This window comes from Xiphophorus hellerii, chromosome 12 (genome assembly GCF_003331165.1).
Source record: "Xiphophorus hellerii strain 12219 chromosome 12, Xiphophorus_hellerii-4.1, whole genome shotgun sequence".
Lineage (NCBI taxonomy): Eukaryota > Metazoa > Chordata > Actinopteri > Cyprinodontiformes > Poeciliidae > Xiphophorus > Xiphophorus hellerii.
Genome location: NC_045683.1, coordinates 20,209,234 through 20,232,851, shown reverse-complemented (window position 1 = coordinate 20,232,851; position 23,618 = coordinate 20,209,234). Strand labels below are relative to the sequence as shown.

The 23,618-nt window shown below is 39.1% G+C and overlaps 1 protein-coding gene and 1 long non-coding RNA gene across 2 annotated transcripts in view; one reads left to right on the top strand and one right to left on the bottom strand.

Moving 5' to 3' along the window:
* Positions 1-10,982, top strand: part of arb2a (ARB2 cotranscriptional regulator A) — a 161,548-nt gene extending 150,566 nt beyond the window's left edge. The window contains exon 11 of the mRNA XM_032577461.1: positions 8,683-10,982. Coding sequence (XP_032433352.1) covers positions 8,683-8,843 — 161 coding nt within the window. The 3' untranslated portion in view covers positions 8,844-10,982. The remainder of the gene's footprint in view (positions 1-8,682) is intronic.
* Positions 1,297-23,618, bottom strand: part of LOC116729117 (uncharacterized) — a 31,658-nt gene continuing 9,336 nt past the window's right edge. Inside the window, exons 2-3 of the long non-coding RNA XR_004341074.1 lie at positions 8,705-8,814; positions 1,297-6,118 (exon numbers count right to left, since the gene is read on the bottom strand). This is a non-coding gene — a long non-coding RNA (uncharacterized LOC116729117). The remainder of the gene's footprint in view (positions 6,119-8,704; positions 8,815-23,618) is intronic.

The window sequence follows — 23,618 nt, the reverse complement described above, 5'->3', positions numbered from 1 at the left end:
AAGTTGGTTTTAGGTCTTTCAATAGGCCATTCTAAGACATGGATATACTTCTGAAGTTCTAAAAGGCAGTAGAATGCACTGGATTTTATTTAGGGGTATCAGATTAATGTGGTTAAATATATATTCACACATGCTGTTCCCACACTCAAAACTGTCTGCTCTTCGACCATTGGTTCTGAATACGTCTTGTGTGAGTTACAGGTCTATGGGGCCTCTTCTGCTTCTCTCTTTTTCCGGAGCGTTTGCGGCTGATTGGTGTGAGTGAGCTTGTCCTGTAGGTGAACAAGTGCGTGTGTGTGTTCCAGACCTCATTGAGTATAAGTGGACCAGGGGATGTGTTTATTGGAATGAGGAGTAACTGAGTAACTGTAGCATAGAGAAGTACTGTAGTGTGTCCAAATCGGCTTGGATTTTAGTTCATGGACTCTCTGAAGAGTCTCTACATCTACATACCTACATGTGCAGATAATCTGTATCCACTCCGTCTTGTCCATCTCATGTTAATTATGAGATGAACAAGCGTCATGATGTTCTCACTTAGAGTATGTATATGCATGCATTTAGAGCCATTCCTTGTGCAGGCTCTTTGTGGAGGGGTTCTATTTTTAGCAATGCTACTTTTGAGTTTGTGTCTGGCCATGAAAATAAAAGCTTTCCATTGTCCCTCAACAGGAGAAAAACAAAGCCGTGTGAGGCAAGCTTGCAGCCCATTGAGTGTTTGCCATTTAAATATTGACCAATTGTGGTGAAGATGAAACAAAAGGCCTGGACTGGAAAGTAGGACTACAGTGTTTACAGTGCTAAAGTATGGGCAGTAATCCTAACAAGTCTCTTCCATAAACATACATGTTTGCCCACTGTTTGTCTCAATCCTATACTTTCTTTAGTCTCATTTTATTACCCAGATGCTTCGCTTTAAAACAACAGTTTTATGCATATTTTTAAAACAAGAAATCTTGGACATCCTAAAGTGAACACTGTCTGACAGTTGCAGCACGGCACAGTGCTAAAATATATATTCCTCTTGAACTTTTTCACATCTCGTCATCATTCAGCCACAAACTTCCATGTGTTTTCTTGGAGTTTATGTGAAAAACCAACTCGGCTATATGTGGAAATGTTATGGGGTTATTAATAGTTTTGTAGGGCTCTTCAGGCGCAATTTTCAAATAAAGAATTTATCAAATATTTCTGTGTTCATTTCTTTCCTTCAAATCACAGTGCAATGTGTGTTTTTTCTCAAGAGATTTGTACTGTATCAATCTGTCTTTCCCTAAAATAACAAGAGGCAATAGCTCTACAGATTCAGCTTTATTCTATTATTTCTATATAGATATTCTCTGTTAAACTCTTTACACTGAACAAGCTAAGGTGGAGCCAAACTCTTTATTAAACTCCACAAATATGTATCTCATCTTATTCACATGCATCTCAACCACTTTCCTCAGAGCTCACTAAAGCTGCTGACATTGAGAGGTTATGTAGAGGGGAAGGGATGTTTGGACCTTTCAATTTTTACTGGCGAGAAGAGCGTCTGACACTGGTATCAAATTGCACGGTCCAAGGACCAGGGTTATCTTGTAAATACTTCGCTCCAACTCTATAAAAGCGAGTGTCTTTTATGACAGCCAAGGCCACTCTTCCCAGTTAAAACAAAAAAGCACTCAGTCCAGTCTGACAGTCTGGTCAGAGAGGGAAATAGGTTGAAGAGGAAGCATTAAAGGGTTTAACTAAATGAGGCATAAAAAGTACAATGCCTTGCAAAAGTTTTCATACCCCTCGAACTTTTCAAATTATTATATTGTTTATACCGTGAAACTTCAATGTTTCAGGGAAACTTCCATTGTGTGGCAGACCAACACAAAGTATAGTATCAGACAAATGGGGTTTACATTTCTGTTTAACACTATTTTATTTGACTCTCCCAACCCCCTTTCCAAAAACAAAAAGAAAAAACACCAAGTTGCCCAAATTGGTTTAGGTTTCAGAATAATATCCTAAACTCTAAAGATCTCAAGGAGCACCGCTCAATCCATTTTCTAACAATTGATGTCATGACAAAAATGTAAACTTATTTAGACATAGCCATCCACCTTAACTGACAGTATTAGAGACAGTATTACAGAAAATCATGGTCTGTTTGAATCAGCCAACGTCCAGCCCTAAATCCCCTTGAAGATCTTTGGCAAGACTTTCACAGATTTTCACAGACGCTCATGACTCACATGACTGAGCTGTCATGCAAAGTGAAACTGTCAAAATATTCAGTCTACAGATGTGTAAAGCCGATAAAGACATAACCCAAAAAACGTCTAACTCCATAATTACAGCAAAACACGGTTCCAAAAAGTCCTGGTATGTATTGGGACTGAACACATATTTTTATAATCATATATCATTTCCCTTTCTCCTTTCATTGTAATTGTCGGTTTATCACATAAAATCCCAATGTAATACATATACTTTGTTTATTATAGTGTTACAGTATATACAAAGTTTGAGTGTAAATATGTTTGCAAGGCACTGTGATGAGAGATTTATTCTTGTCACAGTTTTTTCCTCTCTAGACCATTTTATTGAAAACAGTAGCAGAGACTGGGTGATAATATCAACCAGTTAATGTGATATTCTCTTTCTGGTCCTTGTCTTGATTCTCTTCTCACTCCCTCTTTTTTTTATTTTGCTTTGGAAATACAAAGTCCCCTGAGCAGCCCCCGTAGGAAGTGATTCAGGTTCCTCATCTCTGGATGCGTAATGAGTTCTGCCTTGTTTTTGTCTAACAACAACACACAGTAATAAGCAAAGCAATTAAAAGCAGGATGACAGAAACGTGAGGGGAAGCGGGGTGGACCCCACTTACAAACAGGCATTACAAATGAATTTCAATGAAGAGGTAACAGTGGTGAAACTGGTTTAATCAAACAAGCTCTGTTTTGGGTAATTTTCTCTGGTTTGATTAAAGTAAGCAAAGTGATGTTATTTTCATCTTCCTTTAGTCAAACATATTGTTTGGCAGACATATATCTGATTTTATCTATTTTAAGCTCCATTTAATGTGACTGTCCTACTCTGAGTGACAATTTAAGATTGTATTTATGGGTTAATTTGATTTCTGGCTGAAGATGGCATCCACATGCTTTGTTAGATAGGGCAGCCTTGCTCCAACAGTGTGGCTGACCACCTGTCACCTGCTTGCGTTTCTCTTTGGCCTCGTCTTCACTGGCAACGTGTCGCACCATCCAGAACAAAGAGCCATATGGAGGAAAATGGCATCCTTGACCTTTAAGCATGTTTGTACATAAAGTGACAATACACAAAAACTGTACTGTACATGCGTAGGCATTGCTCGGGGACGAGCATACGTCGAGGTTTGACCACCACTCATATTCTGCACACACACACTGCAAAGGACCATCTAATATCAGAAAAAGTCGGGGTGGAAATCTGATCTTCTGACAACCAGGATACAGACAGCGATTCTCTCCCGGCGATGCAGATCAGATAGTTTCCACAAGTAGAAACACTGCTAAGGTTACAAGTAGCCCAAGCGTGCTCCCACAGTGCTCTGCTGTGGCCCCACATAGAGATACAACTAAGGCTGAGGTTACATTTGATGGGAAGTTGATAAGACAATCCTCTATTTGTGTGTTGTGCTTTTTTATCTGGTGTTTTCTTTAAAAAAAAGAAAGGAAAGGAAATGAGAAAATGAAAATACTCGCATCAATATTTTTGTCTATTCTATAAATACTGTCTTTCAGGAATTCTGCCTTTCTGATTTCTGCTTAATGATTATATCAGGACTAATCTCTTTTTTTAATTGGAGTTCATTAAATATTTAACCCAAATGTCAGTATTTTTTTAAGCACTCTTAATTGTTTAAAGAAAATCAACTCCCAAAAATAAAAGTGTCATCATTTTACGTTCTGCCTCGCCTCAAAGCATCCTTAATTTGAATATGTATTTATATTATAACTGTAGCAAAGAGATATTCTCCCCTTCACATCAGTGTAATTATGAATAAAAAAGAATTTGATTCAAATAAAATAGGCCATTTGTACACAAGCAATTAACTGGTGCGGCTTTAAATAATGTAGCCCAGATGGAACCTAATTATAGTCGGCATGCTTTGATTCGCAGCTCCTGTCGGAGTATCACTCGGGGCGTCACTTTGGCTTTTCAGTCACCTAGCGTTTGTTTTGAAATTTGTGACAATCACAGCCGATTACCATTTGTAACAGCATGCAGCATTTGGTGCAGAGGGAAGAAAGCATGGCCTTCAGCTATGCACGAGTTTCCCTGTTTTCAGCTCAAAACTCACTCTGCTCCTCTCTTAGATTCCTCCTCAGCACACAAATCATCATAACTGTGTGCTTTTGGCACGAGTAACTGTGGGCATTGAGCAGACACTTGCAAGATAAACGCGTTTGTCCGTGTGTGTAAATGTGTGTAGTAATGTCGAGTCAGAGAGAGATCAAACAGCCAGTCAATTACCCAGAGAGGGCTCCAGTGGCTGTGACAGAGAGGAGGATGCTAAACATCCAGGATCAAATGCTTCTCTCTGCTTGCCACATAATGAGCCGGCCTCACCGAGTTTGGGAAAACACACTCACTCAGGATGGTCAGCCGCAAGCCGCTGGCCAGCCCGGCCATCAAAACTGTGTCTTGACCTCAGCAGAGAGAACATGCGGGTGACCTCACCACAGAGCATGTTTCTGCACCAGATATTTCCTGCCTCACAGTTAAACTTCTCCACAGAACTGTGAATGTGTTTCATCAGTTTCAGACCAGCTGTCCTTATTGTAAAAACTTTTTTTTTCTGCTAACCAACTCTAATTAGAAGTACATTCTGATTATTATTATTATTATTACTGGAGATGTTTTTTCTGTCTGTTGTTGTTTCAATTCAGTCATCTCCTTGGTTCCTGCTTGCCCCCTCTCTTTGTTGTTTTTGTTTTATTTATTTATTTATTTTTCTATATAGCTGTCCAAAAAAATTGCCTACCAAACAACTAATATGCTTTTCATAGATCATTCAAATCGAATTTTAAAAAACATAAAAAGTATAACTAGAAATTTGTTCTAAAACATTTTTTGACATCTCTGCAAGTTATTTACCAGACTTAAAATGTTTCAGATTTTTTTTCTCAGGCTGCTCTTCCAATCTTACACAGTGTTCAATCTCACTTCAACTGTCAGGAGCACACCAAGCTAATAATCTCCTCTGTTTTGAACTATGTTGTTTATATGTTTATTGCTTAAACACGAGGTGTAATTTGTAGTTAAGAGTACAAAAAAGTTTTGCCCATTACTTTGTGTTGCATTGTCTTCATTCAGTTGCCCTTATTAATTTAGCTATCAACCCATTAGGTTCAATCACAATTAGAATTGTACAAAAACCTGTATTTTTTTTTTTTTTACAGTATTCTTTGTTGCCTGAATTTTTTATCTGATTTGCTCAGTTTTAAAAGGCTTTTTACTAAATATAAAAACTTTATTCTATGATAGCAGTAGTTTTATACATGTGTCATAAACAGTTAAGGAAATATAAATATACAATCTCAGTTTTGGAGTTATATGCCAGATTAAAAAGCTTGTAAAGTTACAAAAATGTGGCTATTACATTGCAGTACATGATAAATACTCAAAAAAAAAAAATCTAATTCACCTGAATATTGATAAAGTCTTAGATAAACATATACTGTTTGCCTGTATTTTTGGCTACTCATTTTTTACAAGGTCCATTCCCCATTGAACTATGTTGTTTATATATTACTTTGTAATGTTTTTCTTCTGTCAAAGCATGTGCATTGTGAATTTTGTCGTTAAGCTTTAGAAATAAGAGTGGATGCAATTTGGCACATTTCATATGAGAGACAATTTATGTCTATATATGAGAGTGAAGGGAGAAGACTTAATCTCAAAGCCTTCAACCCTCTAAAGGGAGGTGGAGCTTAACATCCGAGTCATTGGAGGGGCAGCAGCTCATCTGCATATTAGCACAGAGACACCCCCATGGTGACCCTCGAATGCGGTGGAGTAGGGCGGAGAGGCTGGCGGCGTGCGGGGGGAGTTCACCACCAGTTCAGGGTGAACGAGCGAACGCTGCCGCATCGATCTGCTGGAGACAAAAAAGGAGGACAAAACAGAAGTAAAAACAATAGTGAGATAGAAGCCAACAAGTGAGGGAAAATAGGAGAGGTGAAAAAAAGATCACATTGCCTCAAATTGGATATAAATGATAGATTAGAGGTGTGAGAAGGCTGTGTCTCCAGTTCCCAGCGATGGGTGTTGTGATGAGCCCTACACAGGTAGCAGAGTCATCGAGAGAGCGGGGTTATTGACTACCATGATTGCCGGGCCAGTAAATTTGACCCTAGGCACTGACTGCCATCTGCTTGCTATATAACTCGCAGTGCAGTCCCTTATCTCAGAGAGATCAGAACTGCTTCTCCCCATGTACATTCTCCCACATACAAATTACACAAACACAGAGCACACCTGCAGGAACTAAACCCAAATCCATTCCTAGAACCTCACAGTTGCCTCGGGTCTTACAGTCACACACGTAAAACACTCGCACACGTGAACATATGGAGTCTCCATTGATGCGTCAGAGTCGGGTTCAATCTAATAAACACAGGGTCAGAGCAGCGGTCATCAGAGGCCTGTCTATGGTGAGAGAGCCTTTAAGGTACTTCCTAATTGTATCCCTGCGGTCTTTAAGTCTAGATTTTATAGCCGATTCAAGGTACACAGGAGAATGCTGGAAGGATCAAAGAGGGGAGAGAGAAGCTGCAGTAATAGAGTCTATCTATATGTACTAATTTTTTACACGTTACAAAACGTTTCAAGATGTAAACTCTTGTTGTTTGACAGTATGTTTTTAGCTGATTTTTTATGGTAGATATAAAAATCTTAAGGTTCAAACAACCTGATTTGTTATCAAATAAGTAAAAAAAACAAATTTACAAGCCAATATGTGCTGAAATATAATTTTTCTGCCCTAAAGTTGCTTAGAACATTTAACATCCTCTTAATGCCATCCTGCTCTCCCTTTCTAGTGTACATAGGGCCATCTCATTGAGGCTGTTAAGGTCAAGTTACAGTGGTGTTGCTAACCAGCTGAGCTGTTGACCGGTGGCTGCAGTGACAATCAATTATCTATTAGCACCTCATCTTAAATAACCTTGAACAAGAACTAAAAGTGTAATCTGGTATTATCATCTATGCTTCATTAGAATCTGTAGCAGGAATAGCTGCCACTGAGTTTACAAGCTATCCAACTAAATATCTGGCCGATGAAGCCCTTACCCAAAGAAACCCAAGGCGAGTGTACCAAATTTCAAGTTGCAGGGCGACCCCCAACTTGGGAACTTGCTAACCCGGAGGAGGTCAGAAGGAAACCCAGCACTGTTGCCTCCCTTCTAGGTACTGCCAGATCATCTGATATGTTGGCTGGTTATGTCTCTCCAGCTTCTGGGTTGACTTTCCTCAATCAGCCCCTTAGAATGAATGACTACCGCTCCACTGGTTTCTCTTAGTGCACCCATTGTGCATATCTCTGGTTTTGTTGGAAGGACCACTTTCCATCTCCTCGGACATGTGGCGCTGTTGATTATCGGGTATCCGCTTGGATAATACATTAAAGCCGTCCCACTGGACTAATGGGTCAGAGGCTGCCATTGCTCTCACGCATAAGGCCTTAGTTCTACATACTGATTGGTGGGCCTCAAAAGACTTACTATCTAATTCCATTATGATTGGTAGCAGTGCCTTGAAAAAGTTTTGATACCCATTGAACTTCTTTACATTTTGTCAAAGTGCAGGCACACATTTCAATGTATTTTTTATGACTGACCAAAATAAATTAGTGGGTAATTAAGAGGTAAAAGAAAAAAAAAGAAATATAGTTTTAATATATTTTTAAAACTAAAAATTTGAAAAGTACTGTGTGCTTTTGTGTTCAGCTCCCCCTTTAGTCTTAGGACCTTAAATAAAGTTCAGTGAATCCAGTTGCTTTCCAGTGTTGCTAAATAGAGTTAATCTGTTGATACTTTGATGGTAGCATAAAAATAACTGTTCTGTGAAGGCGTTAAAGATTTCTTTGAGAATAATTTTAAAAATGCAGCATTATGAAGACTAAAAACAGAGCAGACCTGTCAGTCAGGTTGAGACCAAAATTAGGTTCTAACACAATGTCTCAAAAACCACTCTTTTATTATTTGAAAATGGGAAGTGTGTTTCCACACTTCAAGACCTGGCCATTCACCTAAACAAACAGGTGAGGCTATGAAAATGTTGATTTGTGGGGCCAATGACGGCTCTGGACCGAGCTACAGCTGAGGTGCTGGAATGGCTTAAAATAAAAAACTAAAAGGGACTTTTTTTTTTTTTTAAGAAAACTACAAAATGTATTTTTTGCCATGTACCATGAGCAAAGTAGTGAACACAACAAACCTACACAAGAAGGTGGTTTTTGGTTCACTATAAGTAGTAAGTAGCATGACTGGTAGTGAAAGTCAGCTCTTTGATTATGCTGACTTTTATCGTTTCTGTTCTCTGAGGTTCTGATGTAGTTGTATACAGTAGAATGCAGAAGATTTGAGTTTTTAAATATGTTGGACGCATCACAGTAAACAAATTTCTAAATACGCACGTGTGTGTTTGTTTTCTGTATTGCAGGCACTGAGAGGCATGAACTGACCTCCTGGATGAGTTTTGAGTCCATCTTCAGGTTCTTCAACGAAGTCCTGAAGACGAAGGAGGAAGAGGAAGCCGAAGAGAACTCCAACGTTGTCACCACACGTAGCGGCTCTTTGAAAAACAAACACCAGGATTTATAGAAAGCGCTCAGCATTGACTTGGACAAGCAGGACATTCTCAGCTGTGCATCAGATCGGGGAGTGCAGAAATTTCCCCCTTCCTAATTTTTGTTCTTCTCTCCATCCTCCCCCCCTTTAACCTCTTCGCCGTCCCCTCCAGCACCATCCCGGCTTTGTGCCCACTCAGTCGCCTTGTTGTTTGAGACAAGAGTGCTGGGGTCACCACGTATACACCACAATAACGTTTTGCATTACCCCTAGATGACTGCAACTGTCAAAGCAATATGGACCTGAGTGTTAGCGCTTCCCGTGGGCTGTGGCCCGGCTGCGGGTGCGGGCCGCAGCAACGGAGATTAAGGCTGACAGGCGCTGTACACAATGCGCCGTGGTGCACCTCTAATTGTCCTGACATCAGCCTGAAGTGAGCTAATGCCCCCCCACCCCAACCCAACCCCATCCTGTCTGCACTGCTCAGCCTCTTTCCCTTTCTGTGTCTCTCTTCCTGCTCTCCACTGTTTTACCCTGCAATCAGTTCTAGTGACATGTCCTAAAGTTCACCATCATTTCAATCCTGCTAGCGTGTTCTTTTGGGCTTTTTCCAGCATTTCCTTTCTCTGCTGAAAATTTTTAATAAGACGGAATCATCTCTAATATCTATTTCTTAAAAATTAAGTTTTTTGTGTCTATTTTCAGCTTTTAAACTTGATTTTTCTCAATCAGTCTGCTATGATTTTTTTCTTCCGAATGCTACTTCTTTTAATGAGATTATTTTTTGTCCTCAAGTTTAAACTGAATTTGTTCTTATACAGTAATACTTCCCATAAACAATGTTTTGTAATTTAACAAAGAAGCTGGTGTTTATTTTTGCAAAAGTTTAGTTTTTCTTGTTTTTTTGTCCTTTATTTTTCCTCATGTGATATCCCTAAAATGGATGTGTGTAGCTGATTGAATGTGATGAAACAAATAATACAAACACAACCTGTTCTGAATATGAAGAAGACAAAAAAAAAAAAAAAAAGCAGGACACCGAGCGTTTTTAAAAATCACTTAAGCCAAGCGCCAAGATGGGGTTTGAGTGATATCTCATTTTAACGGGAGCCAAAAGTCAGCCCACAACACTCATAAAAGCCCAATATATCGCCTTACACATGTCAGGAAATCCTAGACTTCAATATTATTCTGACCCAGAATGATATTTCCTTAGAAGTTGGAGAATTGTAACATATCTTCTCTTTTTTTTTCTTCACTTTCCACTCAAGTACTCTTTGTGTGTACTTAGACCTGTCAAAATCGGCTTCCTGCTCAGCTCCCATAATCTGACTGCGTGACACAAACATGTTAAAGATTTTTTCATAAAGCCGCTGTGTTTTATAAACCACTCGGAGCTTAATGGAATACATTTCTAATGTGTCTTGACATTAGTAAAAACTCAAACTTGAAACAGAATCTTATGATACCTTAGTCGCATTGTCAAACATACACTTCCCTCTTTTTTTCCAATATTGTGAAACCCTGCCTCTCCTGCTCCGTGTGTCTGTGGTTTAAGGCGTTTGTGGATTATCTTTCTGCTGTAATGAGACAAGTGTGCCTGGTGGTTGCGAGCCTAATTTCCTTTTAATTTGATTTAGATCTCTCCAGGTTTCAGCTAAGAAGTTGGCTTATTATTTGATATTTGACGGCTCTCATTTCAAGATACCACAGCTCGCCTTTGTGCTTTTCAGCTACGATCAGTTAATTTCTCACTCTAGAATTTGTGTATTGTTGCCTTAGGAGTAAACAACGCTCTCCTCGCTGTTTTGTTGTTTGTTTTTTTTTTTAATATCCAACAAGCCATATGTGAAAAGAACTAAAGATCCAAAGCACAGTCTGCAAATAAATTGCTCTTGAAGATTTTATTTTTATTTTATGCAGGTTGTTATTTGTTATATTGGTTCTAATTGTTTTATCCTAAAATCTCCCAGTGTATAGCCAAGGCATGGATTTCTTTTTACATTTTTTTTTTTTTTCCTCCGTCTGTTGATTAATGTTTGTGCAAAATTGTAAAAATGAACACCTCTGCATCAGTAATCAGTAATCACATTTTTTTTTTTTACATCATTTTATTTTATCCTGATTGACCCATATTAAAGCAAAAGGAAATAAATTAACTATGCATCTTTATTTTCAAACTGTTGTCTGGTTATTTGTCTTCTGGTTTTACTTTTTGTGGTCTATAAACTAAACTGGACTGTTCAGTTGATTTGTTTTTTAAATGTTTGCATGCTTTCCTCAGCTCTTCACTGCTTGATCACAAGTCATCACAGCCAGATTGCAAATTGGTCTTAGGGCATTCATTAATCCCTGCTGGAAAATGTTACATTACAAACTCTGCTGTCACAACGCATCACTGTGGTTTTTACACTCTGCTTGTCTGGCATTTCCTCATTGTAAAGAGGGAACACCACTGGGTTACATTCATTTATAAAGCAATGCTGGGAAAAATTACATCTTTATCTATTTCGATTCTTGTCTCCAACAACAACAGGGAAAAGTTCACTGGCTTCTTTTCAGAGGCCCCAGCATCTGCACAGATTTTGGGAGAGTAACTTGTTTGTATGCAGCACCGTATTCACAGAGCCTTTTGAGAACATTTTTCAACTAAAAGATTGAACAATTATGCTTGAATCCTCCAATTTAGTTTTTTTTACAGCTTGTGAGCGGTTTGTTTCATTCTGTATCATTGCCAAGCATTTATATTGGTGTGCCTCTTGGCAGGCGGTCCTGAAGAAAGAGATTTTGCCTTCCTGTTTAAATAAAATTTGATGCAGCATGTTAGATTTGATGCATCTGCAGCTGAGTACGTAGTAAATCAGAGTAGAGTTGTTCAGTCACATAATTTGGCCTCAAGTCACAAATGTAACGACTTCAAACTCAACTTGATGAAATCTCAGAAGCCTTGAGATTTGAACATCAATTATGGTTTTTTTTTCTTTCTACAAATATTCTGTGATTAGATTATATATTTCTTAAGATGGCTTGTTAATGACAAGTCCTAAAATTCAAATTTTAGGACTTGGCACTTGCATGTTATGATTTTGGGCTATAGACCCGTTTTTCTGGGGCCCAGAAAATTCCTGATCAGATTTCTACTAAGGTTTTAAATTGTTAAGCAACAAAGTGCATAAGGTTCCACTTTTACAGATTGGAACAAATCCCAAGTGGAGAGTTAAAGGAATAAGGAATGATAAAGGGACCACGGTGTCTGTGCATATGAGATTGTGTTGTGTTGTTTTACAAAGATATTCTTTATAAAGAATTCTTTATTCTTTATCAGAAGATACGTGTCAAAACCTGGAATCTGCAGCCACAATGACTCTACCTCTCAATGGAAAACAAATTTTTCCAAAAAAGTCCTGATTCTGGTGAGTTGTCACATTGCTTCATACAGCCACAAATCAGTGTGGAGCTTTGAAATCCCACATTCACCTGGCTTTCCAAGTGGTCACTTTTCATGTTTTTTTTTTTTTTTTAATTCTTTAAATCTCACACAGTACTATCCATCTAGGAATCATTAATTAAAAATGCCTTTTTGTGAGTCATCTTAAACATTTGTCAAGAGCTCCTTTAGGGTTTGTTGTCTTACGATTCCTGAGGTTGAACCTCATATCAGTTTAATATAGACTCTACGCTCAGCACGTTTTGTGGCCCCTCTGAAGGCTACATTTACTACTGGAAGATCCTTGATTTTGCTACTTACACATAAAATATTCCAGTCCAGATTTATCCTGTTGTAGAAGACATAAAGTCTTTGATTTGATGAACAAACTGCTTTATTTATTTATTAGTGTTGTTCACTTGTGTTTTCATAAGCCATCTACATTTTTTTGTTTTTGTTTTTGTATCCCGGTGAATAAAAAATTCAGATCACTAGAATACACTTGGGACTTAAGTGGAAAGACTTGACGCTTAGTTGTGACTTGCAAAGTAATGACTCGGTCCCAGTGCCACTGAGACAGATGCTTTCGTAAAGTGAGGAAGATGTGGTCTGAAAGTGGGATGGGAAAGTTGAGCAGCCGGATGTAACATGACCCGAGTCATTGTCTCTGCGAATTCAACAAGCTGTCTGGCGGAGAAGAACTTTTTTGTTTTTCTTTTATAAAAAGTTTTTAAGCTGTCCAACTTTGTTTTGTTTGTTTTTTTATTAGCTTTTACAAGCTCCATTTCAGATAAGCTTCTAACTCTTTCATAAAAATATATTAAACTGCAGATGTCCACAGCTAGAAGTTTGACAAAATGAAAACAAGCCACAAACTGAAAAGTCTTTATTTTTGCTTGTTATTCAGTCACACTGGGAACCCTCCCACCCTCACACACACACACACTCTACCTCCAGCTCAGCAAAGGTTTTTACGGCATCATTTGTTTTCACACGGTGGAAACCGATCGGGTCATTAAACGCCCCCTCAATAAATCTTTAGAAATCTTTTCCATTAACCCCCCTGAACAACAAGTGGAACCAGGCGAGCACCCCTCACACAGTGTCAGGCCCGCAGATTAAAGAGGGGCATTCAATCACACAAGTGATCTGGCCTCAACCCTCTGTCTTAACAAAAAAAAGGATTCTGAACTTCTACGGGATACATACAGCTTCTTATGCATGCTTTAATGCAGAGTGGGGTGGGGGGAAACTGTGTTTAAAGTTTAATTAAGCAACCTGCCTTCTGTCCAAAGCGATGATATGGTGGTATCATAAATTCTGACCTCCAGTCAGCTCCCATCAAAGGCAGGCGATAAATAGTTCAGACAGCAGGAAATGTTAAATTTTCCAGCAGGAATTAATGAATGCCTTAAGACCAATTTGCAATCTGGCAGGTGTGGCTATTTTACACATTTCATGGTAATATCAGAGGTTGTGAAAAACAAGTGTAAAGTACCACCCACCCTCTTTACAGTTTAGATTTTTTTTTTTTAATAAGGAATGTGGAGATTTTTCTCCTTTTATTTTGACAATGACGTCTCCAGAGTTTCTGCTGTCACTCTGGAAGAGTTTTTTTTTTTTTTTCTCGGGTTATTAAATAATTGTCTTTTTTAAGGATACTGATGTGCAAAAGTATAGTTCAGCGATAGTTATATTCTAAAAGTATTCGCTTCTTTTGTAACAACAAATCCTGCCAACACGTTTTGATTCAAATTTATCTGCAAATGTTTGTTCAGTCAACTGGTATTGCTACTTAGTTTTGTTTTGTGTCCAGTAGAGAACAGACAGGTAGGTTTCCTCATATGGGTTATACAATAAATAAAAAACTAAAAACATTGTAAAATTTTAGAATTGCCATAAAAATTATGAAAGAGAAAAATTCTTTATAGGACCAAGAAATGAAATATGGTTTCTTCTTAGATACTACGTGGTAGTACTAGTATGTTTATGCATATTTCAAAACATTTTGCACACAAATTTAACTTTAGTGCTAATGTTAAATTCAAACTTACTTGCATGCTGAGCTTTTTAACAATGAGACTGCCATTGTCAGTACAGAACAAGCTTACACACCCCACTAAGAAATTAATATTAACATTTCAGCAGGATTTCTATTTACCGGCTTAGATCACGCAGTAAGTCAAACTAGCTAGCTACACTAAACCCTGATGCAACTGATGCTGAGGAATGGCAGACCTTAGTTCCAGTCAGCAAAGAGGTTTATATGCCACCTTGCTAGATTTAAAAGTTTATTATAAATTACCGTGTTCAATTATTCATCGTAAATTCCTTTGTAAGAAATCAGTTCATTTTTGTGTCTTTTAACGATGGTAGAACAAACCGCAAGTGCAAAACTATCTTGCATTTCCTTTAGCCACTGTAACCACAGTGGCTAAAGGGATTTATTTAAGGGGAACCTTTTGTGTAAAATGCACACAAAAGGTGCCCCTTTACATTTGTCTTTGTTTTAAATCTATAAAAACTTGAATGAACACAAGCAGTGTTATTAGTTGAATTCTGAGAGTTTGTGTCATCAGTGTCTTTAGGTTTGGCTTGTAAAAGTTCCCAAAATGATTTTTGCTTTAATCACTGGAGAAAGTTTGGGCAGAAGTTTGTTCACTGTGTGAAGGATGTGTTTCTGATTGGAATAAGGCTTTCAGCCACTGGGAGCAGCTCCTGACGGACAAATTTACCAGACAGCTTCATAGTGAACCGTAACGGCAAAGGATCAAAAGCTGCTAAAATTTTGGGGAGCAGGGGGCTGAATGTCAGCTTTCTCTGAGGGTGGAAAGCATGATATGAAAGAAAGGAAAAAAGTCCTGCTGCCACAGGCTGATATTTCAATTTTTGCTTCAAGGGCGTTGTTGTCACGCTTGCTTGCCCCTGTCCGCTCTGATGTGCGTGCCGCCCCTGCAGAAGATGAACTCTCTCCAAAAGGAACCAGGCATTAAACAAAGTTGGAATGCCACCCCTCTGACAACCCACCTTCCCCCCAACCCCTCAAATACACACACAAGCACACACACACTCCTTCAGCACTCTCCAGCGGATCACTGTCAGATCGCTATTTGCATAATTATATGCTCAGCTCAGAGGAGAAAACTAACCCCCGAATTTTACGGGTCAACTAACTGCAACAATCAATGTTTTATCGGGTATACTAAGGGGGGGAAAAAAACTATCTTTAACAATCGTAGTGTGAAGGAACCCGCTTTCTTCTTCTCCCCCTCTCGTCTCCTCTTTTATCAGCTCAGTTCAATTACATTATTGGCATGACTGCTTATCAGAAACAATATTTCCAAAGAGATTTAGGGAAAAAAAAGAAAAAGAAAATTCAGCACTCATCCCCACCCCCAAAACTTGAAAGAAAGAGAGAAAATCTCGCACTCTTTTCTCTCTTAAACTCTTTCTCTTTTTTTTTTACACCCTATTGACCAAGAGAATGTAGGGCTCAAGTTTAAAGTTGCATTCGAGATTTGCATCCCTCTTCTGTCCCCTTTTCTCTCCTCCTCCAAGGGCTCTTTAATAGAAGAGCCTGCATGTGTATACCAAAGCTCAGGATAAATCTGAGCTCGGTGACCGGTTTCGTTAGACGTCATTACATATTCATTGACTTGCAGGGAAACCATTTAATCCAGTGGAAACAACTCCTCTTCAGTCAGCCCTCTCTGCTTTGCTGTTCTAACGAGGACTCTGAGCCTGAAACGGCCCTTTGCGGGAACACAATCATCGGTGTTTTTGAGGGGAACGACCTTAACTCTGCAGGAGACTTACGGTGCAAGACGCGGAAAGCATGGAAGCACCTGGTGGGGGTCCCGACCCATTAAAAGGGTCGTGCAAGTTCCCAAACATTTAAGGAAGGTGTCTTAGTATTTTTTTAATGCCATATCAATCATAGGCTTGTAAAATCATATCCCCCCATATTAAAAAAAGAGAGCTTGTGAAATATAACACACACACACACACACACACACTGCTGTCTCCTGCTCTCTGTGTCTTAGTCATTTTTTTATGACTTGAAGCCCTGCTGTAACTTTAATTATACAAATCTGCAGCTACTTTGAGTCACTGTAAAAGAAGAAAAAAAATCTATTCTACTAGGTTTTCATGATTAGGAAGCATGACTGTGGTAAAGTAGCGTCATATTATTGTGGTTGACCTAGCTGTGTAAAACTCAACATCATCATCATCAGCTGCAGCAACAGAAGCTGCAGGAGGAGCTATGATGTGTGTGCGGTGCGTGCCTGAGGATCCTGGCATATAATGCTCCGATTGTGGGACAGCTGTTGGCAGGGGCCGTTTTACGGTGTTCACTCCATTTGGCTTTAATAGCAGCTTTCAGGCCAACCGCTACTCTATCCCCTCACCGCCCCTTCAATTACACCTCCTCTGATACTTTGCTGGCCTAAAGACTCCATGCAGCAAAAAAAAAAAAAAAAAAAAAAACGCGTACACATCCCCACAGTGAAACGGAATACATTTCAAGAAAGGGCACCGACTTTCAAGTTTTCGGGGTTTAACTCCTCTGATGAACCAAGTAAAAAGGCTGAAGGGAGAAAACAGCTTGGTGGTGTTTTAACTGGCCACCGATGCCTTGCAGAGGAAAAGTGGTCGGTTCCGTTAGACTGTGATTGAATAATACCTGAAACTGCTTATTATTCGAGAGAAAGTATTTCAATTAAAATTGTTCTTGTGTTGTTTTTGTTTTGTTTTGTTGTATAAACATGCACAAACTATATTAAATGAACAGTGCTGTAATTAGCTGCAAGGAAAAACAAAATTTCCTCTCAATGTGTCTTAGTTGATTGATTTAATAAACTCAAAAAAAAAAAAAAAGTTCGATCGGAAGTCCTGACTCTATCGATTTACCACAGAAACGGTATCAACATGATGCAAATATAACAAAACTTTAAAGGATCAAGAGTGGCGAGATATGCAATTAATTTTCAGTATCATTGTTTTTATGAATTATTTTATTATTTAGTTATAGCATTATACAGAGTAAGACAAAATTATATACAAAGCGACTTATATATAATATAATAATATATTTATTATTATTATAACAATAAAATACGTAAAAGCGAGGTAATGAAGCTGCTTAAAACTGTTGCCAAATTAAGATCGCCAGCACAATATGTAAACATATACATAAACGTTTTATATAAACACATACAAACTTTGCCCAGTCTTTCCTCTAACACGTTCTTCATTGAAGTATTAATGATAATAGTCCTAGAAAGATGCTTTTTATTGATCAGCAAATATCACCCTCGTGCATTCTCTTATTTTTTTATGATTAAAAAATCGCAGACGGTCAGTTTTGTATGAAGCAATATTTTTAATGCGCGTTATAGCAACGAAATAATTAGGCATTCCCACAAATCCGTTAAGTATAACTCTCCCTGAGTCAATATATCTTCGGAGATGGGGAGATATCGATCAGACGGTAGCGGAAGAAAAAGGCCTTCTTTCACACTGTAAAAAAAAAAAAAAAATTAAACAAATAAATAAATAAATCTACTTTTTAACAAATTCCCAGCCGCATAATACTTCTTATTGTTTTGTTTGCTTGTTTGTTTGTTTTTTAACTGTATTTATGTCTCTCATGGTGTCGGGATAAGTCGATGATTTTGGTTAGATTTAGTCTTTTCTGTGTTGTTTTTGGAAATCTAAGTGAGAATTAAATATAAAAAAAAATACTTTGAGTACGAAAATGTTACTTAACTCTACGGTTTTAAAGGAACTGGAAAAATTGAATTCGCCATAGATACGATGTCTATTGTAGCCTAAAATAATAATAAAAAACAAAAACAATGAAAACTAAGCAACAACTACTTTTTTTTTTCTTTTTTTTAGTGAAACTCCTACTCTCGTCCACACACGCGCCGTCTCCTCTCTTTTGGGTTTAAATGTTAGAAAGGAAGGGAGCGCGAGGCGATATTAAATCACACATTATAGATGAGTTTCATCATGTGCACGCAGCCCTCCGAGGATAAACACGGGCGGTGCGTGGGGTAAAGAAGAAGAAGATCCGCGAGTTATTATTACTGAGGGAGCGGCCTTTCACTGGCTGCGCCCTGCCTGCATCCTCATTACATCCAGCCCCTCAAAAAGAAAAGAAAAAAAGAGAGAGAGAGATGGAGCTCTAAATGAAGTTATTGCCATCCAATGAACTCAAATTAGCCGGGGCCACACCATGACAGACAGCCCAGGCTGAGGAGAGGAGAGGGGAGGGGAGGGGAGGGGGGTGAGCTCGGAGGGGCTGTAGGTGGTGGGATTTGGCAGGTGGATGTTTCTTGACGTGTATTTCATGGTTCTTCAAGTGGATCCGGGTTCGTTTCGAATCTGCGTGGTTAATACGGTTGTGTTATTAAAGGGGGGGGGGGGGGGGGGGGCGAAGCTTGTTTGGATCCCGCCGCTGTGATGCCTCACCTCCTCCTCTCCATCCCGACGGCTTATTGACTCTCCTCCCATCTATTGAACTTCTTTATCAGCCGTTCAGGAATATAACGCTTCTGCCCTCTTCTCGGGCTTTGAATGGCTTTTCTTCCTCGTCCTCATTGTGTTCGCTACCTGAGTCAGCAGGGGAGGATGAAAAGGGGACGAGTTTGACGGAGGGAAAAGAACAGGAACCGAGGCGATGATAGGCGGAGAGAGGAGGAGGAGGAGGAGGAGGAGGTGGGGGGAGTTGAGTGAATTTACCTGCTCCTCCGGTGGCGAGGCTTTCTGTGTGTGAAGTTAACGAGCGGCCAGCTCCACTTTATTGCTGTTTATCCCCGCAGCTAGAGCTGTCAGGGAGTGACAGATTGGCAGCATCTCTAATCAGTGCCCTCTCCGAGATCCTCCGCGCTCTCCTCTCAACTCGAACACACTTCTGATCGGTTACGAATACATCCTGATCCCAATGGCGCGGTTCTCTCACAATGCACTGCCAGATCCTGTTGAACTTTTCAGTTTTGTGGCTCAAAAAGTGTGGAGAGATGCGTCACCTCACAGCCATTCACTGCACAGTGAGTCTGTGCAGAACACGAGAAGTTGTGAAGAAACACAAGAGTTGGATTATATTGACATTTTGGTTTGTTTTTTTTTAAAATGCGGTATGGGTCAAATTCTGTGTGTAAGTGCAGGCAAAATGATTTTCTAAAACAACAAAAAAATGTGTGCAGATGAAAATTATAAGTTGTAATGTTTGTATAGAATCAATATTAGACTAAATAAAAACGTGTATCTAAGCTAATTAACGTCCAAAGTGTTTGGAGACGGTGTACAATGTTTAAATTACAAGCAAGAACATTGAGGAAAGTCTTTCCTAAAAAGCAAGAGGAAGCACATCTCCAACGAATCACATTTTGACATTTTTATAATTAACAGTACATCAGAATAAGGACTCATAATGACATCTCTTAAACTAAAGGTCTCATTGAGTTGATTTAAACCAAAAGTACGTTTTGTTTTCCCTGCGTCATCTTGGAAACAAAAAGAGTTTGATTTTCCCTTTTGTTGCTTCAGAAAGTATTTTGTAAAATCACAATTTTCTACAGAGAATAAAATCTTTCCTTAGAAAATGTGTTTGTTTCAGATACTGCAAAATTAGCTGGAAAAGTCACAACATAAAAGTTGTCAAATTTAACACACAGGCCACAAACCTTTTAAAAGACATCTATGGTAGCTTGGACATAGGTGTTAAAAAATAAGAATTTAATTTGAAGCACCAACTGTCAACATTAACTATATTTAAATTTGTACAAACTTAAAAATAAATTCACATCACTTCCTCGTGTAATAAAACTGGACCAGTTCATGTCGCGTCTATGCTTAATATGATAATTCAGACGTTATTTCTGTTTTAGTTCTCTAATTTATAGTTTTTAAATTTAAAGTTCACAGTTAATAGCTAAATCATGTTGAGTTGACTTAGTGAAAACTTAAATATTTGACTCAGTTAATCTTCTAATAACTTCACTGACAGTAACAAACTTTCTCCACAGTGTAGCTGTTGTTGTGTTTTTCCATTCTCGCGTGTTTTAGACGAACCGATGGCGTCTGTTTTTATCGGGGCTACTTGCTAATCCTCACAGGCATAAATAAATAAAGACGAGGTCAGATAAATCGACACACGAGAACTTTATGAGAGTGTGTGAGGGGGGAGAGGGAGAGGATATCTTAACTCTATCTCACCCCATCCTGTCCGATTCCCATGCACCGCCTGCAGAATAACAGCAAACCTGCAGCTATATTTCACTCAGAGCCTTCAGTGGGATTGGCGCTTATCTCGCCAACACAGCTCTGCTGACCTGCGGGGCTGCTGCTTCAGAGGTGTGTGTTTGTGCTGAGGTGTTGACCTGTCAGGGGGGACTTGTTAGGACTTTAACTCCGACTGCTGGCGGTCTCCAGACGTCCGAGGGTGGCATCGATTTGAAACTTGTCCCGTCTAATTTGATGATAACGTCCAGGGCGGCCCCGCCGCAGCACCATGGACAGCGCACTGTCTTGACCTTGCCTGGCTATCAAATTACCCCCCACCACCCCCCTCCTCTGGGCCACGGTGGGAGCCCAACAAGTTTGCTGCAAGCTGAGAGAGAGAGAAAGAGAGAGAGAGAGGAAAGGCAAATATTCGCTGAGGCAAGAGCTTACACTCTTTGACTCCGCTGTAAACCGAGAGGAGCAGGCTGGCGGTGTGTGCTCGCTGCTGTGCCAGCTGCCTCTGCAAAACCAGCCACATTTCAACAAAGACTCTGTTTCATCCTTTAAAGTCTTCCCTGCAACCTCCATCAAATTGTTTGATATTTTATTGTCAGCTCAAACTTCATTGTTTTACTTTGATTCCACCTTTTTTTTTTTAGCATAATGATATGCTTCCAGGTAAAGAGACGGGATCACAGTCAGAAAATAAAACAATATAAAGAAGAAAAAAACATAGCATAAAATGTGAAAATCTAATGTGGAGGGTTTTTTTATTTAAGCATTAAAGTGTAAGATACAAAGTGTTCATAATAACTTTGAATTTTGAGTATATTGCTGTCAGAGCAGGCCCAAAGCATATGCAAACATAGGTCCTGCTTCAGGCCACTTAGCAGGAGGCCATCAAGATTGCCATAGAGCTACGTGGAAGTAACTCTGTTATTTTTTTAAAAGTAAATTCTGTCATTTTAAAAATATATATATTTTTAGGATTTAGAAAAACCTGGCATGTAATCACAGAGAAAATCATTGATGTAGTTTACAGTTATATTAACTAGTTTAATGATTGAAACATTTCTTCTGCTTGTGTCTGGAGTCACACACCTGCCACAAAAATGTAGTTAATGCTGTTTATTTAATGGCATAGCCAGATCATGAAACTTGTGAGTATTATATGCACAACATGCACATAAACGAGCAGGGACGATTTAAAAAGAGATATAAGGGTTTTGCTGATTGGTAGGGACCCTTCAGCTATTTCTGCTGTATAATCCTTGGCTCGGTCTGGTGGTAGGAAAAGGTTTCAGATTGGAAATAGCGCAAAAGCAGCACACACTCACACACACACACAAACGTTTTAGAAAGTAAAACATAATTCTCATTTGTGTTTCCAATTCGGTAATATATTCTTATGTTTCAGCATCAAAAAAGGTCTATGTTTTTGTTTCCTTTGAAACAACTTTTGCAATTTGAATTCTTTGAAGTATTCTCAAAAAATTCTCCCACGTTTTGCAGGTTGGAGATGGTTGGGTGGGAGAAGGTGGGGGGTTTGGAGAGAGAGGGGGGGGGGATCTAACATTTGTCAAGCAGCCTGAAGAGTCACAGACTACGAAATCCACCAGAGGAGCTGCAAGAAAATAGCAACAGTTCGCCATGCCGTCCTTCAGGCTCCAAGTCAAACCCAACAGAATACATACAGTAGGTGGACGTCTGCGGCACCGAACGTGCATCAGTGCGCGCAAATAGACGCCGACCGCGAGCAGTTTTACATCCCGCAGACCGGCTCGGTGTACAGTTGCACCCCATCAGCTGGTGGATGCTTTGGTAACAAGTTGATATAAAAGGGAAAAAAGAAAAAAAAAAAAGTTTGAAAGAGAGCCCAAGGCAGTGACGGGGAGGAGGATTTGCTATTGGGAGGAGTGGTGTGGAGGAGGTGGGGGGCTGTTTGATGGAGCTCTACAGCTTTGAGACAGCTTGTTAATTAAAACCCCAAGAGATGAGGCTCTGCAGCCACCGTCCATATCAGAGCTCTGCTAACTATACTGACAGCAAGTTACTTAACAAGCGTGCGCCTCAATCCCATACCTTTCTTTTTCTTCTTCTTCTCTTTCTTTTTTAACTACTATTATCGCAGCCGAGCAGTGAGATATTTTAATTCGTTAAAATCCCCAATGTGGCGGTGAAATATCTTGCTTTCTACTTAAGAATTTATGACAAACCTTTTCTTATTCTCTGTCATTCCAGGGGGATTTGAACCAAAATGGCTGCTTAACGGCTCCAAAATCCAGCAGCTTAAATTTGGCAAATTCGATTAAGAGAAGAAAGAAATAAACGTCAAAAAAATGAGTGAATTAGTCTAGACATGGGATTCTTTTAGCGTTATATTCGGGCGTTAGGATTATTTCCAGAAAAAAAATCTAGGCAGTCTTGCGTAGACAGCCCGAGGTATTAGCGAGCTAAGCAACAGGACTCCAAACCCTGAGAGGAGTTGAAGCCACAATCGGATTTAAAAAAAAAAAAAAAGTAGATTTCATCCTCAAGTAAGGAAAATAAAAATGTTTTATTCTTGAAATCTAAAATCAAAGAGGTCAAACTGTTAAAAATATTCAATGAGTATTTTTGTTTCAAATTAATTTGACGTTTTTATACGTAAATTCCTCCATTCCACACGCAGAAATAATTTCAAACTAATGAAAATGATAATAAACTGTTCTCTGTCTTCTGGTCAGCCACTGTTACCTCAAAAAGTTACAGTCATAAAGCAGCTTTTAGACATTCCTTTTAATCAATTTTAAACACTTTATCCCAAACATGATCATTTTATACTGTAAATCACGGAAAGTGTTTCACAGGTAGTTGTAAAGTCATCTCATGTGATAGATTGGGCCACTCTTACTTTTCAATCTATCATGCTACATGTGAATGATACGAAGGGGATTTTAGTCGAACTTGCTGCCTTCTGGACCGGCGCTGCTCCTGTGGCCTGAAAATAATCTGGATTGGTTGAAGATACAACAGGAAGTCAAAACAAAGAAAAGAAGATATCCCCCCCTCTCCTCCCCTCCTCTTTTGTTACAGTTCCTTCTGATCAATTTCAATCGAGGTCATCTTATGCTTTATCCCCATGCATTATTCTACCTTAATTGAACCTGCAG